Source organism: Lynx rufus, unplaced genomic scaffold (genome assembly GCF_022079265.1).
Source record: "Lynx rufus isolate CCGP_SWC_20201006 ecotype Redwood Valley unplaced genomic scaffold, mLynRuf1.p SCAF_1, whole genome shotgun sequence".
Taxonomy (NCBI): domain Eukaryota; kingdom Metazoa; phylum Chordata; class Mammalia; order Carnivora; family Felidae; genus Lynx; species Lynx rufus.
Window position 1 is genome coordinate 132,207,375 of NW_025814823.1, and position 23,210 is coordinate 132,230,584.

Sequence of the window (23,210 nt, forward strand, 5' to 3'; positions counted from 1 at the left end):
GTAAGCTGAGTATTAATTACAAAACTATAGACACTTGTTGTTTGTTACCTGCAAAGGACATGGGAGACAAACAAGAACCACAGAAATCATGCCCTTTTCTTAAAAATCTACTGAACATGGTATTTACGTCCCACTTCTTTAACAACAGAATGTAATGCTCTTGTATATAATTTTTAACAATGTAATACTATATTCATTACTTTTTACAAAATATATCTAGTTCATTACTGATAGATATTAACATGTTTTCATTTTTCCATTTGTAGGAATATGGCTGCAGTGTACATCTTTTCCATAAGCCATTTTCTGTTTCATACTATTTTTCTTCATGTATTCCCAGGATTGAAGTGATTGAGTCAAAGGGAATGATCACCTTAAAGTTTTGACAAATTTAAATAGCTTTTTAAAATATCACTCCAATTTACCCATCTTCCACCAGTTAATGTGTTTATTCATTTTACCTTCCTTGCCATTGATATTTTTACATTTTTGGAAATTTGTTCAATGACAAATACTATTTGTTATTGGTGTTTTATTTTGTGATTTCTCATATTTTAGTGAAGTAGCTCCTCGTCTTGTGGACCTTAAAAATTAGTCATTAACAAGCATGCATTTTAAAGTTTAAGTGTCTTCTATATAAGCAAACTTATGTTCCCCAAATCAGAAACTGTCACATATGCCTGAGGGAAAATGTCAGTGCAAATGTAAACAGGGCATTGTCGAGGTTTATAGAATAATCACTGCTTGAGTTTTGTTATTTTCCTTCAAAATTAAAAATTCATCTAAGTCTTAGTGTTTCAAATTTTTTCTACCAAATTTCAGTGTCTCTTCTAAAATTATATTTATCCTTATCAGAAAACTTAGCCATGTAATCATTATTTCAGACCCTGGCGCTGCTGAACCAGTTTAAATCTAAACTCACTCAAGCAATTGCTGAAACTCCTGAAAATGACATTTCTGAAGCAGAAGTAGAAGATGATGAAGGATGGTAAGGGCTTTGATTTCTCTGTATTAACCATGAACAAATAGGCTCAGAGCAGAGGTACTATTAGAATATTAGGACATTTCCACTATGTCGTCTTCTCCCCTCACCCCCAGACTTCACCTTTAATCACACCTTCATCATTATAGAGCCTCAGCATCTTTTGACTTCATTTCACTTCCATAAGCATTTATTGAGTGCTTGGTGTGTTCCCAGTATTGTGCTAGCCAGTGGAAAATATACAAGACATATATGATACTCTCCCTGTCCTAAATAACTTTCTAATATTGTAGAAAAGATAAGATTCACATTAAACAGCTAGAAAGCAGCCTCAAAAGATTCTAAATCATTTATTTTTTACACTTTCCCACAAACATTTTAGGACTCAGTAATACATTTCATAATCCTACTAAGTTCCTCTTAAAATTTATGACCTACAGGATCCTAGCAATCATACACAGTCAACTTATTTTTTCTTTGGCTGTTTTTCAGCTTTTTAAGACACTGATAAGAAATAAAGGAATTAATGACTTGTACATGTCCTGTGCTTAACACTTTATCCTATACTGGCAAAAAGGAAAAAAAAAAAAAAGGAATAAGAATTGTGCTTTCCCTTATCACACTCCTCTGTCCTCCAGTTGACTTCACATGTAGTATATTAGGACTCCCCACACCTAACTGCCCTCACCTCCCACTACACCCTGGCTCAAGCACATTACTGCAAGCAAGCCAAAGGGTCACCCCCCACATATGACTCACCCTCTGGAGCCTCTGAACTGTCACATGTGCCATTACCCCAACCCAGAATCATAGCCTCACTCCTCTCTGCCAGACGGCATCTCTCTCCTATTTCAAAACTGCTCAACACTCCCATCCTCCAGGAAACCAGTCAGCAAGATTTGTTGAGCACTCACAAATCTAGAGGGTGGAGGAAAGAGGGCTGGGACACACATTTAAAAAGACATAAAAACACTTATTAAGAAAACATTTAAGCAAGTAGGATTCTGCAACTATATACAACTTTAATCAAAAGGACTGAGGGGATGATGATTTGAATGGAATGAATCCTACCTCCCCTAGGACCCTGAAATGCTTATATATTTCTCAAAATATAATTTCTGTACGATCTAGGTTATGCACTTTTTTTTTTTAACCCTGAGAGTCTTTTAATTGGTTTCTATTACTTATATGTACTTATTTATACTTAAATGCAAAGTTGCTTAAAGGCAGAAGCTGGCTCCTCCCACAGTTGTGTGCCAAAGGTGAAGGCTCAGTGAGTGTTGACTGACCCTTAGAGATAAATGCACATTACATAGAAGAATTTTCTGTTTTTTTATATGACTGGACAGGTTTAGTTTTATTTTGGATTCCCTGAATGTCTCAAAATATCTTTCAAATGTTTTGGGTTCAGCCACCACACAAAAAAATGTTTTGCCAAGTCCTCTTCCCCTTATTTTTGAATCCATATGCATTTTTTAAGGAAACATGATCCATGTGTTTCTGATTCATTTACACTTAACTCATCAAGATGATGTTTTGTAAGAGCAGTTTGATGCCCAATAAGTTTTTTTAACCTTTTTATAAGCCATTTAAGTCCTTTTTTATTGAACAGGAAAGTCACCAACAAATTTAGACCCAGAAATTTCATTTGAAACTCATAACACACAGGATTCAAATTTACTTTTAACTTGGCAAGACCATTTAACTTCCCAAGGTTCTTCCGAGCCACTTGGTTCCGAATTCTCTCACTGTGAATTCCTCATTAGCTGCAGATGTCAATCAGTGTTTTTAAAATTGTCATTCTTGCTTTTGATGTGATTTCACAGTACAATCTATGTTCTAACATCCTCATTAGAAAGTAAACAAATGGGAGAACTTTACCAGATGGTAAAATCGCTGGTCAGTGATGTTGACCAGTTCTCCATTTGGGGAACAAAACTAAGTGGAAAAGGAAGGGTAAGTATGTTAAAGACTTACCAGGTCTTCCGGGGGTTCATTTCTACTTTCAATTACAGTCTCCTAAACAGAAAGTCAGAACTATACACTATGTACCTACACATTTTTTGTATTTGTTTTATCTAACATCTAGTAAAAAATACCTTTAGTGTTTCAAGGCACTACACAGAATCATACAGAATACATGGGACTATTTTATTGCAATATAGACTATTGAAATTTTGTAACCTGATAAGCAACAACATCCTGTCTGTTCATAAATACACCCGTTCAAGTTTATCAGGTCTCTAGTGATTTAGACCATCACTCATAAAGTATATTCCACTCAGAAAAGAAGTCTTATATTAAAAGTGATTTATGGCAAATATTATGAGTGCATGGCATGTGCATGTGTGTTATGCATAAATTACATGGTTACCAGACTATTTTGTAGGTCACGGTTACCGCTTTTCTAAGAAGTGAAAGTCAGCCAGTACTGTACTACACTGTCAAGGTCTGTTATCTGAGGTAAAATGATTGCTTCTCAGACATTTTTATGTGTCCGCATGAGTGACCACACATTGAGGGATCATTTTCATTTTCTGTCAAGATAGAAACCATTACCAATTTGTTATGTTTTCTTTTACTTGGCAAACTTTCGGTTCGCATTTTTGGCTAAGCTGCTGTATTGGCATGGTATACAACAGACATTTGGGTACCATTCAGCAGCATTCTACTTTTTTATGCAAAAAAAAAAAAAAAAACAGTGGGAGGGGGAAAAGAAAAGAAATATGATTCTATTGTAAACACTGTATATGGTGTTTGATAATTACTCCCAGATTTCACTGTCTAACAAGGCATTTAAAGAAGTGTTATTAGTAGATCTAAGCTGAAATGCATGATAGAAATTTTTCACTCAAAATTATTAAGATTCTTCCTTTGTTGGGATATATACTGCCAGTATTTGGTGGCAGTGATGGCTCCCAGACTCCAGTGTAGCAGCTAAAGTAGCCTCTTTGCCACTACATTCCTTCTTCCCACAGCATCACACTCTTATAGCTATAGAATCTTTCTTCAAGCATGGGTTTTATAAAACCATTAGATACATGGCAGGAATCATCAGCGACCAGATTCATATGACCATGTGGATGAGGTCCATATGCCATTTTGGGTTTGGTTAGATAAAGCTTGGTTAGCTCCCAAAAAAGTTTTGTGAGAGCTGTTTCTGACAAGATAGAAGAGAGACATAAAAAAGAAAGCCACCTGCTCCTACAGAACAAAATCAGCATTCCAAGGAGAGGAGAAAAGTTAAATCTATGAGAGTAGAATGTGATCTTGTGAACATTTAACTATTTACTACTATGTTCCATTCAAATGTTTTTCCAGGTTAATCTAAGATTAACCTAATACTTTGCAACAAATATATATGATAAAATAATAAACCATATAAAGGTCTATCTGCCTTCCTCCCTCCTCTTCTCATCTCTCTCCCCTCCACCACTTTCTCATAGTACGTACAGTATTCAGTATTCTAAGAATTAGAGAATAATTATTTTTACTATATAAAGAAAAGATGTTCACTATACCAAAACCAGATTACGGACACCTCAAAAAAAGTAAATAATAATCACCTGTGATCCCCAACTCAACAATAAATATCATTAATTTATACACTTCCAGATATTTTTATGCCCATGCACATTTTAGGCAGAAATGAAATCATATAATGCTATAATCTTATAACTTGCTTTCAGCTTTTAGCAATATATAGCAAATATAGAAAAGTAAATACTTTTCCTTGCCATACATAATTTTATGGTTTTTATATTTTTGTATTAGGCCACATAGTATGCCATTATAAAATAAACCACAGTTTCCTTGATCAGCCCCATGTTTTTGGATATTTAGGCTCTTTCCAGTTTGTTTTTTTAGTGTTTTTTTTTTGTTTATTTAATGTTTTGTTTATTTGTTTTAAAGTTTATTTTTGAGACAGAGAGAGACAGAGCATGAGTGAGGGAGGGGCAGAGAGAGAGAGGGAGACAGAGAATCCGGAGCAGGCTCCAGGCTCTGAACTGTCAGCACAGAGCCCGATGCAGGGCTCGAACTCACAGACTGTGAGATCATGACCTGAGCCAAAATCAGACACTTAACCAACTAAGCCACCCAGGCGCCCCTCCAGTTTACATGTATTATACACAACACTGTAATGAACATCCATGTATCTTCATCATTGCCAGTTTTCTCCAGATCAATTTCCAAAACTGGAATTCCTTAGTCAGTGGGTATGCATATTAGGCTTCTGCTAAATATTTTCATGGCCCTCCCAAAATGTCATTCCAGTCTATACTCCCAAATATCATTTTTATGACTTGCTTTTAGGGCTGTTAGAATCTCAAGAATTAATTAAGGTACTTTGCAGTACTTACTGAAAGAGAATAACGTTTCCAAAAACATGTTTTGCCTTTGTAAAGTTTTTAAAAATACACAGTCTGGTTTGCTTCTGTTTTTAATAAAACTAGTACACATTTCATCATAACTCTTCAAGATCCTCAGGTTTAAATGGTTTTGTTCTTGGTTCTGAAAAAATTATCCTTCTAAGATAATCTTATTGGTTAGGACTTTTGGATCTGGATTCTTTTTTTGTTTTTGTTTTTCAGTTTTATTACTGCACCTTGGCTTGCATTAAAAATCACTTTGTCCATCAGTCATTGTTTGTGCTAGAGATTAGAGTTTGAGAACCAGATTTAGCATGAGGTAGTTTTCAAGTGTTCTTCAGGAGTTAGCATAGCATAGAAGCAATAAAAACCAGTTGTCTGAGTATTCAAAACTGTGAACATTTAATAATGCAGATGTAAAAGAAAGTATTGACTGTTAGGTCCATTCAGACCTCATTATAAGATACCATTAAAGGACATAGCTTCACTTCATTGGCAAAGCTTTAAATACTTTTTATATATAATAAATACTGTAATTTGTATGAGGTTTATCATGTATTGAGTGAAGGGTACAATGACTACAAAGGAACATTGTAATTATAGTCTCCACTTCATTCAATCAGGACTTTGCCAAGCATGGATAACAAGTCAGTGTAGACAAACCCAAATACAGGTATAAGGACAGATGCTGTGAGAATAATGAAAACTCACATTAGCCAAGCAAGAGATCTTCTTTACCCATTTAGCATTAGCCAAGACAGCAGGTCTCACATTTTTTTCTCTGGACCCCTTTATACTCTTAAAAATTGGGGCACCTGGGTGGCTCATTTGGTTGAGCGTCCGACTTCAGCTCAGGTCATGATCAGAGTCCATGAGTTCAAGCCCCACGTCGGGCTCTATGCTGACAGCTCAGAGCCTGGAGCCTGCTTCAGATTCTGTGTCTCCCTCTCTCCCTGCCCCTCCTCCGCTCATGCTCTCTCTCTCTCTCTCTCAAAAAGTAAATAAAAATTTAAAAAAATGGTTTTAATTATAAAAATTAGTGAGGACTCCAAAGAGCTTTGATTTGTATGGAATATATCTATTGATATTTACCTTACTAGAAATTAAAACTAAAGAATGAAATCACTTAAAAATAATAATAAACCCATTTCATGTTAACATAAATAAAAATTGTATGAAGAACCGTTATATTTTCATAGGAGAAAATCTAGTGAGAAAAGTGCCATTGATTTACCTTTTTTTTTTTTTAATTTACCTCTTTTTTGCATATCTCCCAATGTCTGACATAACAGAAGCAGCCGGATTCTCATATCTTCTTCACTGTCTTTTTTTAAAATTTTTTTTATGTTTGTTTATTTCTGAGACAGAGACAGAGCATGAGTGGGGGAGGGGCAGAGAGAGAGGGAGACAGAGAATCAGAAGCAGGCTCCAAGCTCTGAGCTGTCAGCACAGAGCCCGATGCGGGGCTCGAACTCACAAACCATGAGATCATGACCTGAGCTGAAGTCGGTTGCTCAACCGACTGAGCCACCCAGGCGCCTCTTCTTCACTCTGTTTTGATCCCACACATCATGTACTCTCTCAAAAATTCCACCGTGAATTCATAAGGATAAGAATGAAAATGAAAAAAGACAATGTTTTAATATTCATACTAAAATAATTTTGACAATAGAGACACAGCGATCCTCAAGTCACAGTTTGAGAACTGATGGACTAAAGCATCTTTAGTCATTGTGTGTGTCATGATGATTCTTTTTGTTAGATATAATAACCCACTTTATAAGTCCTGGGAAGCTTTATTCAACTTCGCAGTTTGTGATCCTTGTTCTCAAGGAGTACCAAAGTAGTGCTTTCTAATTAAATTTGGCCAGCCTATTGGCCGAGACCTGCTTACAACATAATTCTTACCACGCCCATAGCAACTCCAAACTGGCATTTAACTGCTCTTTTTTCTTTTTCAGAAATGTTTCATAATAGGCTTTTTAGAGTAGCTTTAGACTCACAGCAAAATTGAGCAGAAACTATAAAAAGTTCCCGTAATCCTCCCCCTCCCTTCCCTGCAACACACAGCCCTCTCAACTATCAATATCCCACACCGGAATGGTACATTTGTTACAAATGAAAAGCCTATATTCACACATCATTATCTCTTAAAGGCCACAGTTTACATTAGGGTTCACTGTCAGTGATGTATATTCTATGGGTTTGGACAAATGTATAATGACATGTAGCCACCATTATAGTACCATACAGAATAGTTTCATTGCCCTAAAAATTCTCTGTGTTCTGCTTATTCATCTCTCATCTTCCCACTAAGGCTGGCAACCATAGATGATTTTACTGTGTGCACAGTTTCGCCTTTTCCAGAATGTCATATAGTTGGGATCAGAGAGTATACAGCTTTTTTGGGTTGGCTCCTTTCACTTAGTAATATGCATTTAAGATTCGTCCATGAACTTCATGCCTTCATGGATCTTTTTTTAGTGTTGAATGATATTCTTTGTCTGTACGTAGCACAGTTTACTTATGCATTCACCTACTAAAGGACATCTCATCTACTTTCAAGTTTTGGCAAGCATGAATAAAGCTGCTATAAACATCCATGTGTAAGTTTTTGTATGGACATAAGTTTTAGGGCAAATACCAAGGAGAATAATTGCTATATCATATGGTAAGAGCATGTTTAGTTTTGTAAGAAACTGCCAAACAATCACCCACAGTGGCTTGACCATTTTGCTTTCCCACTGCAATGAATGAGAGTCCCCATAGCTCCACTTCCTTACTGGAATTTGGTGTTCTCGGTGTTTTAGGTTTTGACCCTTCTGACAGGTGTGGAGTGGTATTTCATTGTTCTTTTAATTTGCAGTTCCTCAATGACCTATGATGTTGATCATCTTTCCACATGCTATTTGCCATCTCTGTACCTGCTTTTGTGAGGTGTCTGCTAAGGTTTTTTGCTCGCTTTTTAATTGAGTTGTTCATTTTCTTCTTATTGAGTTTTCAGAGTTCTTTGTATCTTCAGGTGTGTCTTTTGTAAATATTTTCTCCCAGTCTGTGGCTTTTCTCATTCTCTTGGTACTGTTTTCTACAGAGCAGAAGTTTTTAATTTCCATGAAATCCAGGTAATCCACTGTTTGTTTCATGGATCATGCCTTTGGTGTTGCATCTAATAGCCAAGGTCATCTAGGTTTTCTCCTATGTTATCTTCTAGGAGTTTTACACTTTTGCATATTGCATTTAGGTCTATGATCCATTTTTTAATTGAAATAAAATTAACATACAGTGTTATATTAGTTTCAGGTGTATGACATTTATCCAACAATTCTCTACATTACTCAGCACTCACCAGGACAAGTTTAATTCCCATCTGTCACCATACAATGTTATTACAGTATTATTGACTATATTCCCTATGCTGTACTTTTCATCTCTGTGCCTTATTTATTTTGGCCTATGATCCATTGTGAATTATTTTGTGAAGGCGGTGGGATCTGTGTCTAGATTTTTTTTTTTTTTTTTTTTGCTTGTGGAGTGTTTACATTTTCACAAACATTTTAGTTTTGGCAAGTCTGCAGTTACTTTTAATGTGCAATCTCATCATTTCTTTTATAACCAGCTGTTAAGTATATTTTTAGCCAATTATCAGTTATTCATCTTAATTAATAAGATTTGCAAAATAACTGACAGTAGAAATCACTTATACTTGACTTTAAATATACATCCTTTTTATGCTTTTTGTTCATATTCTTCTACTGGTAGTAGGAGATAAAGGTGGTTCTGAATCCAACCAATTCATTCTATTTTTTATAAAAATTTTTAAATGATTTATTTATTTTTGAGAGACAGAGAGAGAGAAAGAGAATGTGTGCAAGCAGGTGAGGGGCAGAGAGAGAGGGAGACACAGAATCCGAAACAGGCTCCAGGCTCTGAGCTGTCAGCACAGAGCCCAATGCGGGGCTCGAACTCACAAACTGTGAGATCATGACCTGAGCCAAAGTCGGACACTTAACCGACCGAGCCACCCAGGCACCCCCCTCAACCAATTTATTCTTGAAACAGATATTTCATGTGATATATTTCAGGTATCCTGCTAGGACCTTAATGCTGTCTTCCCTCATTTAACCCTCATAGGGCTCATAGGTTAGGGACCAGCTATGGTGGGTTTGTTTCTTACAGCTCCACTAGAGAATCAGTATTATTCCCACTCTATAAATGAAGAAACTTAGAAAGTTAGGTTATTTGCCCAAGATCACACAGTAATAAATAGTGAGGCTCTTGGTCACACTTAAGAGCCCCAGAATACCAATTTCTAGCACAGTGATTTTAACATGAAGTAATAAAAATGAGGGGTGGGGGAAATCAACTTGACTTTCAAAGACCTTTGATTCTAAATAATACTATCTGTCTTCTGGAGCTGGTTACAGCACATTTATCGTCCATTCTAATCTTTGGAATACTTTTCACATTCTTTTCAAGAAATGCACCACTATGGAGGCTCTGTATAATCCTACATATTGAATTATATTTTAATTATACAATGAGCTGTTAAATCAGACTGCCTGAACAAGTAACCTCTATTGCAAGCCTTAATTTCTTCACCTGTAAAGTGGAAATAACAATATCTACCTCAGGGTTATTATTAGAATTAAATGAGATAATTCGTGTAAAGTGGTTCTAAAGTTACAAAGTTCCTGACTCTAAGGAAATGCTCAGGAAATATTAGGTGTGAGAGAGGGAGAAGGGTGCATGGTACTGGGGTAATATTGGTAAGGCCTGACAAATTACTCAGTAAACACTCTAAATTAAATTGACAAATTGTTAGTTATACAGTTGTCTTGATGTAATAATATCAAAGAAAAATAATATATAAATAAAAGGCAAATGTTAATTTACCTCAGTTATGTTGTCTGTAACCTAGAAGGAATGTGGATATATTCATTAAATTTGCTAGCTGTGCATGATGGTTCTATTTTAAAATCTTTTGAGAAAAGGAGACAAGTATTATAAAGCAGATTCTTTAGCTGAATCTGATTATAAAATCCGAAGGCTTTTATAATAACTATAATAACTCTGAATATAATTTTATATAACTCTGAATCCAGAGTTTAGCTAATGTAAATTCAGCATCCATAGAGAAAGAGGAGGGGAGTAGACAAGATTACCTTTTTTATGCTGGGAATATATAGTCATATATCGTGGACTTGGACCGTCTCCAGAAACTTTTTTTTGTTTTTTGTTTTTTGGGGGTTTTTATAGCTGACAGCATTTTGAAACAGAGAAAGGCCTTTTAGGCATAAGTAGTTCATTTCTATTGGGAAGAAGATTTAAGGAGCAAAGGTCCTTGGGATTAAGCACATTGTAGTAAAAAAATCATTTCATAGTGGGAGTTACAGATAGCAACCAAGCCAGTACAAAATGAAAGCGGCCATTATACATAGGCAATCAAGAAAATAGGAACAAAAGTTCTATTACTTTAACCATATCTCAAAGTTAAATGATGTAGAAAAACCCAAGTACTAAGGTTCCAGGTGAAATTTTGTGAAAGAAGATGCAGAATTTGTACAGAGTTGTTTGTATTTCTAAAAATAAAATTTTTACAAATTTTTTAAATTGTTTTCAAAAATGTTTAATTTGTATCATTTTCTTTTAGAAAATTATTAGATGAAATCAATACTAATTGTCATATTGATTTTTCAAATAACCCACTTTGTGGTTATAATGCAATGTATATAAAAAACATTGAAAAAGGACAGGAAATAAAAAATCATTAGTAATTTCATACCCTACAGAGAATCATCATTAATCCTTTTGTCTATACCTATATTACACTTTTCTCAAGAATGGAAAAATTTATTTGATTTTTCATTAGGAGTCTTTCATGAGTGAATAATCCAATAGTTATATATTTTGTAAGTCCACTGTTATCTCCTTAGGTTAAAGGAAGTGAAACTGTTAAGTATTTTTTTATAATTTACAAACAAGAAATTGCATAGTTCTTATTTGTTAATTTTGATGAATTTTCAAAATCGTACATACCCATGTAAACACCACCAAAACAAGACCTAGAACATTTACATCACCCCCAAAAGTTCCCTCATGCCCCTTTCAAACAGTTCCCTCCCCCAGATCATTGTAATTTTTGTCAGCTCAAGTGTGTCTTGATAACATCTTTGCTAGATTGCATTCCAGAAGGTTAAATCATTTATACCTGTACCAGTAATGTATGAAGTGGCTGGTTTCTCCTTAGCATAAGGATGTATGTTGTAATATATCATAGGTAACAGATATAGATACATTAATCTTTGCCAGTTTCTACTTTGTATTATTTTGTATTTCTTTGTTTGCTGATGAAGTTGAACTTTTAAAAATGTGTTAACTGGCCATTTATATTTCATCATTCTTGTGGTGGTGGTTATTAAGTGTATAAGGCTTTTTTTTTTATTAAGTGTATAGTCTAATATGATTATATATTTCTTACTGCTTTGCAAAAGCTCTTTAATATTAAGGAATTTGGGGCGCCTAGGTGGCTCAGTCAGCAGACCGTCCAACAATGGCTCAGGTAATGATCTTGTAGTTCGCGGGTTCGAGCCCCGCGTCGGGCTCTGTGCTAACAGCTCAGAGCCTGGAGTCTGCTTCAGATTCTGTGTCTCCCTCTCTCTCTGCCCCTCCCCCAACTCATGCTCACTCGCTCTCTCTCAAAAATCAACATTAAAAAAATTAAAAATATTAAGGATATTATTTTTTGTTTTAAATATTTTTACTAGTTTGTCATTACCTAACAATTTGTTTGTGAGGGGTTTGCTTTGTTTTGTTTTGGCTTTGTTTTTAACATGGAGTTTTAAATGTTTATTTATAAATCTGCCAATCTTGCTCTTCATGTTTTTGGCCCAGCATCATTCTTTAAATTTTTATAATCCCAGGATTATATAAATACCTAGTTATATCTTTCTCTAGTATTTTTGTGGTTTTATTTTCATTTTTAATTTACATCTTTAATCTACCTGGAAATTATTATTTGGTGTATTATATTAGGTTACTCTTACAACTTTTTTTTTTTTTTGTATATTACTAACTTCCACAAGTGAATAATCCTTTGTTTTTCCCCACTGATATTACACATGTCCTTTATCATATACTAAGGGCTTAGAAATATTTTTGGGTCAGTTTCATCATTTTACAAGGATTTTTCTGTCTATTCCTGTGTCAGTACCTCACTGCTAAACTATTACAGCCATATAATACTATTTAATATCTGGTAAGCAAGTTGGATCTGTATTGTTCAACACATATTTTTACTTTAAAAGTTTAAGCAACTGGATAATGTGCTCCATTTGTATTTTCTTTGAGTAAACCACACCTGGAAAAATCTTAGACAATTGAACATGGAATCAATAAAAAGGCCCCATTATTTAACAGGTGGCCACTACCTGAATTGAGACCCTAGTGCCAAGAAGGAAATAATCAGTCTTTAGACAAACTCCCTACCTTCAAAGTAATGGAAAAGATTGCATGTGGAAAATAAGTAGCATGAGGAATAAAAAAGAACAAAATTTAGGATATTTGATTGCCAATTTATGGTATAGGTTATTAAATGTTTTTATGAGAGGTTTGATCAGAATTTTTTCCATTTCCCTGGTACTAAAAAAAAAAAACACAAAGAATTAACAAAATCATACAGTAGATAACATCTCACTTTTATTTTACATGATGGTAATCCCCAGGACATCTAGGACTGCAGTATGTAAATACAAGCCACAAAATATTCTTCCAGAGACATTCATTAATAATCTTTCTACTACCTACCATTTTGAATTATTAACATCCCTTATCCTCTCTGGTATTAATGCAGATAATCAAGTTAAATGTAACAATAATGTTCTGTTCTTTGTGTGCAGATAATTCAATCAGCCACAATATATAAAATGTTGGGCTCGAGCTGTTTTTTTAGTAGAAATAAAAGTTGTAAGAAGAAGCTAACTTTTACTAACATTTACAAAATATTAATCTTTTTTAACCTATAAGCTAAATGTTATTAAATTATTTGGGAAGAATCTGAAGCAGAGAAAGGTTAAGTAACTTGGGTCAAGATCTCAGAGCTAGAAAGTGGTAGATCTCAGAAATAGCTAATCATGCTTGGCTCAGTAGTTGCCTTTTTTTGTGTGATTTTATACTGCAACAGTTTCTCGAGCTAGCCTACATATTTTTCACATTTGCTTATAAAGCAGTGTCATTGTTTATTGCTGTAGTAATAAGGCCAAACAAGTGACTTCAGCACTTTATTATAAATTTTTGGTCAAAAATTGTCCAGCTCCCTTTAAATCACAGCAGATATTAAGTCCATGTCCCTAATATTATAATCCCTTTAATTTGAAAAATTAAAATGCAGACAGTTGTTTAAAAGTTTAACTTGAATAAGAAGTTTTTGCACATTTACCCAGAATTTTCCATGGGAATATACAGGAGAGTGGTTATGAATATGGGATTTGGAATCAGACCTGATTTTAATTTATTAGCTGTGTGATTTCAGACAAATTGTATAACCTGTCTCATCCTGTTGCTTAAACTGTAGTCTGAGGATAGTGAATAGTACCTTTCTGATAGGTTAGTTTGTAGATTACATGAAATACTTTTTTTAAAGGATTTAACAGGGTGTCAGTGCTCAGTAAAGGTTTTGTTGTTCTCATTTTTGATGTTCTCATTGATATTTTTGAAAACTAATTTCTCTGTATTTGTCAGTAGATCTACCAAGATGATGATTAGAATTTATACCATTTCTATAATGTTTGACAGGTTTTTTTGTTTGTTTGTTTTTTTACCTTTTCTTAATTAACCCATAATAAGTTGCAATGGTTAACTTCAGTTTCTATCAGATTCTTTCTAGGATAAAATAAATTTGAGATTTGATATTTTTATGGTAGACAGTAATGCCTCATTAATGAAATATTGTTGTTTTTTTTCCTTGAGACTGGTGCTAAAAATGGCAGAAGGGATATCAACTATAAATAAAATTTTAATATAAACTTTAGAGAGCACAAAATTATAAACTCAGTGTAAGGTAAATGTTTTTCTTCTGTTTCTCTCTCTTAGCCAAGTTCTAAGATAGTGATAAAATGAAGCAAGAGGAAATATGATTATAGACCCGGTTGCCTAATTGGTATTCATTTTATAAAGGACTATAAATAATGCTGCAGAAGACCAATGAGGTTCTTTATAAATAGGACCTTGTCAGAATTGCTGACCCTGGAAAGGCAGTTATTTTCATTCTAAGCCCTCTGTCCAGTTCCTGAAGTCACCTCTTTTTCTCCCTTTTCCTTCTGAATAAAGAAAGCTCTGCTGTATTTACTCTGCTTTCATACAGTTTGACCTGAAATAAGTTTCTATCACATTAGGTAAGCTTGCTTTGTTCGTGGATTTGTTGAGAGAGACGGGCAGATAGCCATGTACCCCAGCTGCTTACCAGGCCTTTTGGACTGGGAACCCCATCTTCCCAAGTTGTTTTGTTAGTTCACCAGGCACAGATTAAATGTTATTGGCTGAGCAGTTGGTTAAACCCCAGGGCAGGTGTAAGAATGCATATTACAGATTTATTCTGGAAAGCCTCTTAAATCTTTCCACCTGTGCCCTACTGAGAGTGTGAAGCATATTAGATAGGCAAGAAAGCTGAGAAACTATTCCCATGTTGCTGAAGATATTTTGAAAATTACATCTTTTCACTTTTGCTCCAACAATACTCAATATTTATTCAAGACACTCTATAATATGAGGATTATTTTTTTCTTTTTAACTGAGGAAAACAAAAAGTTTTTTTAAGAGGTGGCTTTTCAAAACCCCAAAGCAAAGGAGAAATATTAACATTTATTCAAAATTTAGAAGAAAGGAAGTTTTCCCATGTTAATGATGAACAGTAAAAGAAATTCCCCTAGTTTTTATCTTTGTTTTCTTTTCCATAGGCCAGTGGCTTGCTTGGTTTACCTAATGTTCTATTTTCCTATAGTGATTTTCATTTGTTTCAAATATTTCAATGTTTTTCTTTTATTGTTTTGTTACTATTGTCCTGCTGTCAATTTTTAAATTTCTTCTAAGTTTTGGCCATTTCTGTCTGCATGTTTCTCTGCTTCCTTTAAGTCACTGTTTCTGTTTCCCATTTTGACTCTTCTTTTATCCTTTTTCTCCTTGATTTCATTCCCTTATTTAGCCTCTTCTGTTTCTCAGTCATCTCTGTCCTGTGCTGACCTGCTCTGCTGGACATGAAGAATCCCAGTGACCTCATTTTCCTGGACTTTTTAAAATATACTTTGATCTCTGGCCTCATTCATGTTTTGTCTGTCTGTCTGTCTGTCTCGTCATATGAATTACTGTCACTTCTACTATCTAATTCGTGTTGAAAAAGATCCACACTGTTTTCATATATAGTGATACTTTAATGCTTTAATATCTTAATTCCTTAAGAAGCTTTGAACATTTGTAAAAAGAGAACCCTAAGTTACCTGTAATTATTGATAGAGAAAAGTTCTAAAATTAAAAGTTTATACGACATTTACCTAAATATTACATTTTGATAGATAAAATATTATCAAAATGAAAGAATCCTCCATTTAATGCTTGAAAATATATTCTAGATCTCATATGAAAATGTCAAAATGTTCAAACAAAATTGTCACTTACATTTTAAGCAGTATCAAAAGTTAGCAGAGAACCATAGAAAAAAATAGTTGTAATATTGGGGTTGATAATGTCATCTCTATATAGCTACTTTTGATTAATTCATTTGAAATAAATCTAAAAGTTATGATTTTCATATTAGATATACTTTCTTTAAACTTTAATAAGTATCAAATGTTTAACATAGTTACCCAGATTCTACAGAAATTATTTTGATTTTTATTTTCATTAGCAGCAAAAGACCCTTAAAAGTATCTGTCATATTTAGGTTTCCAAAGTTTTTAGGCTATTAACTGGGAAGCAGGCTTCAGTTTGATAAATAAATTCAATAGCTTCTCTTTAGTTACTTAATTGTAAAATGGAATGGAGGAAACCAAGTTATCTGCAGATATAGAAAATCCAAAGTTATCTGTCTAAAGTTCTAAGACTTCAAGTATTGTGGCCAGAAACAAAATAAATACACAAAGATCAGTATCAGTTCATCAGCTGCTGTGAAATTATCACTTAGAAAACATTTTTTTTAATTGAGAAAACTCAACCTGTTATACACATAAAGAGATAGGTATACCATGTTTCTAGAATGCTTAATTTTTAACAAAAAACAAATTATCTCAAGATTATTTTATAAACCTAATATAATACAAATAAAATACCAGTTGAAGGAGGGGAGAAGAGATGCAAGCAAAAATAACCCAGAAATTTTTTAATAAAAAGAGTAGGAAAGCACAACTTCTCACTCCTTAGGTGTGGGCTATGCATACTGAATTCCCTCCAAAGAGTACCACATGGAAAGCAAGGGGGGAAGGTAACTTTAGAGTGGAAAACACTGGCAAGCACTCAGTGAGGTGATCAAGGTCAACATCAACATCATAAATCACATTGATAGCATTTGCCCTTAATATGAGGTAATGAAAATTCCACTTTACATTGTGGTCTTTCTCCCAATAGCCTGTAAGCCCACTCTTACCCTGAGAAAAACATCAGATAAATCCCTTTAGTGTAGGCATCGTACAAAATACCCAACCAGTACTCCTCTAAACTGTCAAAGTGATCAAAACAAGGAAATTCTGAGAAATTGCCATAGCCAAGAATAGCCTATGGAAACATGACAACCCAAATGTAATGTGATATCCTGAATGGGATCCTGCAACAAAAAAAAAGGACATTAGGTAAAAGCTAAGTGTATTAGTCTCCTAGAGCTACCATAACAAAATACCACAGACTATGTTACTTAAACAACAGAAATTTATTTTCTCACAGTTTTGGAGGCTAGAAGTCTAAGATGAAAGTGTCAGCAGGGTTGATTTCTAGTGAGACTTCTTTCCTTGGCTTGCAGATGGCCCACCTTTATGACCTCATTTGATATTTTTTAATTGAGGTATAATTAGCATATGAGTTTCAGATATACTACATAATTATTCAATATTTGTATGTGTTGCAAAATGACATTTTATGTTAATCATATCTGTAAAGACAATATCTACAAATATAGTCATATTGGGAATTGGGTCTTCAACTTACGAATTCTGGGGAAACACTTTAGTCCATAACACTAAGGAAATATAAATAAGCTATGGACTTATAATAATAAGTTATCAATATTGGTTCATTAAGTGTTACAAATGTACAATACTAACATGAGATGGTAATAATAGGAAAAATTGGTTTGGGGGTATGAGAGAACTTTCTGTACTAACTGCTCAATTTTTCTGTAAGTCTAAACCTCTTGAAAAAATAGAGTCTATTTAAAAAAAATACTCTTTTTTAAAGAATAAGAAAGTAATAATCTTTCCCAGTCAGATGCCAAAATTATAATAATTAAACCAGTGGGTTGGGATACTGTACAAGGTGAATTATTCTAGAAATGAAGTTGGAACAACTAGGTAGCCACATGGAAAAAATAATTAAAGTAATTGGAACTTTATCTGACCCAGTATACTAAAAAAAAATCCTAAATTGATACAAGAATAACAAATGAAAAGAGAAATATAAAAGTGCTATTAGAAAATATAGTGGATTTTTACATGGTATTAATGTGAAGAAAGACTTAAGCATAACTTTAAAGAGGAGACTGCTCATAATGACTGTATAAAAAAATTGTAAATTTCTATATGGAAGGGAGGACAGAGGGATGGATGGAAGAGGAAAGGAGATAGGTAGGTAAACCTAGACCAAAAAAAAAAAAAAAACAAAATTAAAGGATAAATGACAAACTAGAAAAGTTGTTTGCAATTTATGTGATGAATATGGATTTATCTTCTTAACATAGTAAAAATTCTCACAAATCCATAAGGAAAAGATGAATATGCCACTTTTTTTCCATGAGCAAAGGATGCACACACATATCACAAAAGAAGAAATTCAAAAAGCCAAAAAATGGGGGGAGGGGATAAAAACAAAGGTATTAGAGCAAAATGAGGCACTCTGCCAATGAGATTGTAAACTGATAAATCCTCTGTGGAGGGAAGTTAGACCATTCATATGAAATACCTTAAATATGTACAAATCTTGGTCCCAAGAATTCTACTTCTAGGAATATATCCTAAGCATTAGTAAAGATTATTACAAATGATAGTAATATCTTAAACAAAGGAAATTTATCCATCATGGAAAGCTTAAGGGGTAGAGCTAGGGCGTGACTAGATCACAGAATTCAACCAGTGTCAGGAATCTCTCTCTCTCTCTCTCTCTCTCTCTTTCTCTCTCTCTCCCGCTCCCTCTGTTTTCTGTCTCCTGGTTCCATTTTCCTCTCACTTGGCCTCATCCAAGACTTCCCCTAGGGGTTGGCAAAGATGGCCTTCAGAAGTTCTAGGTTTACGTTATGTAGTCAACCCAGTAGTTCTAGAAAAAGTTCTTGAACCAGTTGTGTTTAGCCTTTTCAAATTCAAATGCCCATGCCCTAAATATAATTACTGGTTATTCTGGACAGGCCTATTCCATGCATCTCCTCCCTGGGACAAGCACAAGGGGGTGTCATCCCACTCCAAGTACATGGACTCATAGGGGGAAGGGTCATTTCTGAAAGAAAAAGAAGAATTATGCTACCAAAAGAAAGAAGGTTGAACCTGCCTCTCCTTCCCAAAATTACTACAAATAAGAAAATCCAAATATTTCTTATTCACATAGATATTATTCCCAGCATTCTGTTCATAAAGGTGAAAATATGAACAAGCCTAAGAATCCTACAATACTGGGTTGATTGTAAATTATCTATAGGATCAAATACTAGAAAATGAATAAAATTACATAGAAGTATAATTATCCATGTAAAAAAAAAGATGATCATGGTATAGTTGGGTATAAAAAGTATAAAATATATGCATTATGATCCCTTCAAATATATATACATATACACACATATATATAATACATACATCCATATATATGTATAGAGATGCATTAAAAAAGTACAGGAAGTGATGTACCTATATGTTTACACTAGTTACTGCTGAGCTATGGAATTACAGATGATTTTTGTTTGTCTTTTCTTTTTGCTTCTCAGGATTATGTTACTCTGCACAAAGGAAAAACACATAAAAATAGTCAATACATGCTAATCATGCCACGAAAGTTATAAAAGTAAAATTTCTATAATTCTTTTATTCTTTTTTTTAACATTTTTTTTCAACGTTTATTTATTTTTGGGACAGAGAGAGACAGAGCATGAACGGGGGAGGGGCAGAGAGAGAGGGAGACACAGAATCGGAAACAGGCTCCAGGCTCTGAGCCCTCAGCCCAGAGCCTGACGCGGGGCTCGAACTCACGGACCGCGAGATCGTGACCTGGCTGAAGTCAGACGCTTAACCGACTGCGCCACCCAGGCGCCCATTCTTTGATTGTTTAAACAGTTTCTACCCGTCGAATGGCATGTAGTCTAGGACAGACAGGATATATTTTTAAATATATATAAGCCAGGGCACCTGGGTGGCTCAGTCGATTAAGTGTTCTGACTTCGGCTCACGTCATGATCTTGCTGTTCGTGAGCTCAAGCCCTGTGCTGACAGCTCGGAGCCTGGAGCCTGCTTCGGATTCTGTGTCTCCCTCTCTCTCTGCCCCTCCCCTACTCATGCTCTGTCCTTTTCTCTCTCAAAAATAAATAAACATTAAAAAAAAAATTTAAATATATATAGGCCTCCAAAGTTAGGCAAGATCAAATAAGTAAGTTCTTGTGTATGATGATATAAATGAAAACACTTTGAAAAAGTCTATAAAAATGATAACTTTATACAAGCACACTTTGTATGTAATACATACATACAAAATACAAAATAAATTGACATGAAAGTAAGTGTTGGACTTACTGGAGGAATGATGTTTGAATCTCATTCTAATTATGTGAGGTAATTAGGGTGCATATTACCATCTCCTCTTCACAGATGAAGAAATAGGCCTGAAAAGCAATGTGACTGTCCTCCAGTAACATTTAGCGACTGAATTATAACTCAAACCCAGGTCTTCCAACTGCAGTCCACAAAAGTTTCCACAGAAAGTATCAGATAAATTCAAAAGTAAGAGCCAGCCCTGAATGAAACCCAGGGCAATCAGAGAAGAATTTTAGGAGAAAATGGGAATTACACTGGGCTTTGAAAGGACAAGGGACACAGACCAATGGGAAGGGGGTGGTGGGGCATTCCAGAGAAGTGACATGGACAAAGAAAGCATGCTGCCGGCCATCTATGATACAGAACAGGGTGTGGTCCTTTCAGAGAATCAAATGTGGGCAAAACTTGAAAATTGTTTTGTCTTGCTGAAATTTTTCTTTAAAAACAAAAAGGACTGTTTTTGCTTTTCAAATGCAAATCTCCTTTCCAGCTCTCCCCTCAAAAAAAAAAAAAAAAAAACTTCAACCATATCAATTAAGTTCCCTATCTATAGTCCCGTAGAATGATAAACTTAAATAATAACCAGGAGTTATTTAGTTGGATTTCTTAAGAATTCTAATTTAACAGAGAAATAAGAACCTGTCAACACAGTACAGAAAAGACAAATTACGTGGATGACAACGTTTCGCAAAGAATGGCAAGGCCTTTCAACCCAAGGGGAGGGAGGCTGAGGACAATATATGCATTTTCCCCCACCTCATACCTCAAAGACAAAGGGTACAAAAGACAAATGTAATCATTAGATAATTTAAGTGGCCATTTGAGAAAGTGTTGGATTTTCATAGCACAGAGTTAGTAGTGGTGGAAATATTTTGTTTTAGATTTTTGAATATTAGCCTTTTCTCTGGTATTAATGGAGTTTGAAAGGAGAGTTACTAACCTAGAAAACTCAAGCGTTTAAAACCTAATAGCTAAGTAATTTGGAATTATGTGTTAATACTATCCAGGAGAATGGTGAACAAAACCAGAATTCTAGCCAAAGGTTTTAGAAGTGACTGGTTTCTCAGAAACATTTATTTATTCATCAGAAATTTATTGAAGGTGTTTTTCTTGCCAAGTATTGGTGACTGGTGCTAGTACAAAGGCCCATAAAACAGAGCCAAGTGCACTCTAGTGAGGGAGCCTAAACTAGAGAGCTGTACAGAAGAGGGCCTAACCCCACGGAAAAAGAGGAGAGGCCAGGAGAGAAATCCGGGGTGACACCTCAGCCAGTATGAGGGAGAGAAGGGTTATCACCATAGAGAGGCAGTAAACAGGCTGGAGACAGGCCCTGTTCAGGAAACTGCAAGCAATTCAGGATGCCTGGGATATAAATGTGATGGGGCGAATGACAAAGGAACTTGAAGAGGGAAGCAAAAGCCAAATCATAGAGGCCACATAAGAAATTTAGGTTTCGTTGTGCAGACAATGGGGAGCAGTGAAGGATTTAAAACAGGAGAGTTTTCATGGCTAGATTTACATTTTTGAAAAAAAATATATATATATATACATATATATATATATGTGTATATATATATATATATATATATATATGTATGTATATATGTAACAGAAAAGACCTGGATACCATCATCAAGCACAAGGCATGCCTTAGTAATTAGATGCCTGAGAGGAGACTGCCAGACCTCTACCCTTATAGGGTCAGGCTGTGGGCCCTTGGCTGTACCCCTGTGGGACTTCCACCAGAATGGGGTGGCATCCCCATTGTAGGAAGTATAAGGAGAAACTGAGGCTGAGATAAAATTTACAGTGAATTTTAATTACCCCCCCCTTTTTTTAAACAAGTGTTCATCTAAAAGAGAGGTGCCCAAAGAGGCTCCCACATTTTTGGAGCTTCTCTTTTGGAACTGCTTTAAAGGCCAGCCTGGGAGCTACACAAATAATTCTGGTCTCTTTACAATTGCATTTTTAGCATTTTCTTTATTCCAAAATAAGCACTACCCAGTCTGTGCAATGGGGGTGATAACCACATCTTTCTTGCCTACCCCATATAGTTACTACTATGAAGATAATAGCAGACAACATGTGAAAGCTTTTCGTAGAGAGCTGTATCAATGGATCGTCTTATAATTGTTGCCTCACACTTTGCAGGCAATTCCAACATATGCATTTGTTCTGGTATCTGTGTGTTCATCTCCCGAACAGACCGTTCACTTCAGGATGGCAGGGCCTGGGTCATATTTGGCTTTGTGTCACCAGTGTCTGACAGTGGGTCTCACACATAAAAAGTCCTCAAATGTTTGTTGAGTGAATAATTGAATCTAGCTTCTTGCCTTATCTTCAAACCATATATAAGAAATGGATAATACACTTGAGATTATTCAGTTAATAGGCTCAGAGGCCACTTATGCTTCTTCAAGTATGTGAGTAGCTTGTCAATAGGAACTAGCAATTCATCTCTGAAGGGGCCAGAACAAATGGCTGATGAAATAAATCAGTGTGAAAATGTAAAGGTTCTTAAACTTTAGTGTTATAGTTTATATTTGGCTGTATTTTAAAATCACCAGGAAAAACTTTTAAATTACCAGTGCTGGGGCCCCATCCGAGGACAGTTAAGTCAATACTTCTGTAGGTGGAAGCCTGGCATAGTTTTTAAAGCTACTGAAGTGATTCTAATGTGCATCTGTGTTTGATGTAGTGCTCTAGAGAGACATTGCTTTAAAAAAAAAAATCTATCTAGGGGTGCCTGGGTGGCTCGGTTGGTTGAACATCTGACTGTGGCTCAGGTCATGATCTTGCATTTGGTGAGTTTGAGCCCTGATTCAGGCTTTCCACTATCAGCAAGAGCCCTGCTTTGGATCCTCTGTCCTCTCT

General features: G+C 35.0%; 1 protein-coding gene across 1 annotated transcript in view; it reads left to right on the plus strand.

Moving 5' to 3' along the window:
- The window catches only part of CWC27 (CWC27 spliceosome associated cyclophilin), a 193,598-nt gene that overhangs the window by 163,501 nt on the left and 6,887 nt on the right, over positions 1–23,210 (plus strand). The window contains exon 13 of the mRNA XM_047087094.1: positions 885–988. Within this exon, the coding sequence (XP_046943050.1) occupies positions 885–988 (104 nt within the window). The remainder of the gene's footprint in view (positions 1–884; positions 989–23,210) is intronic.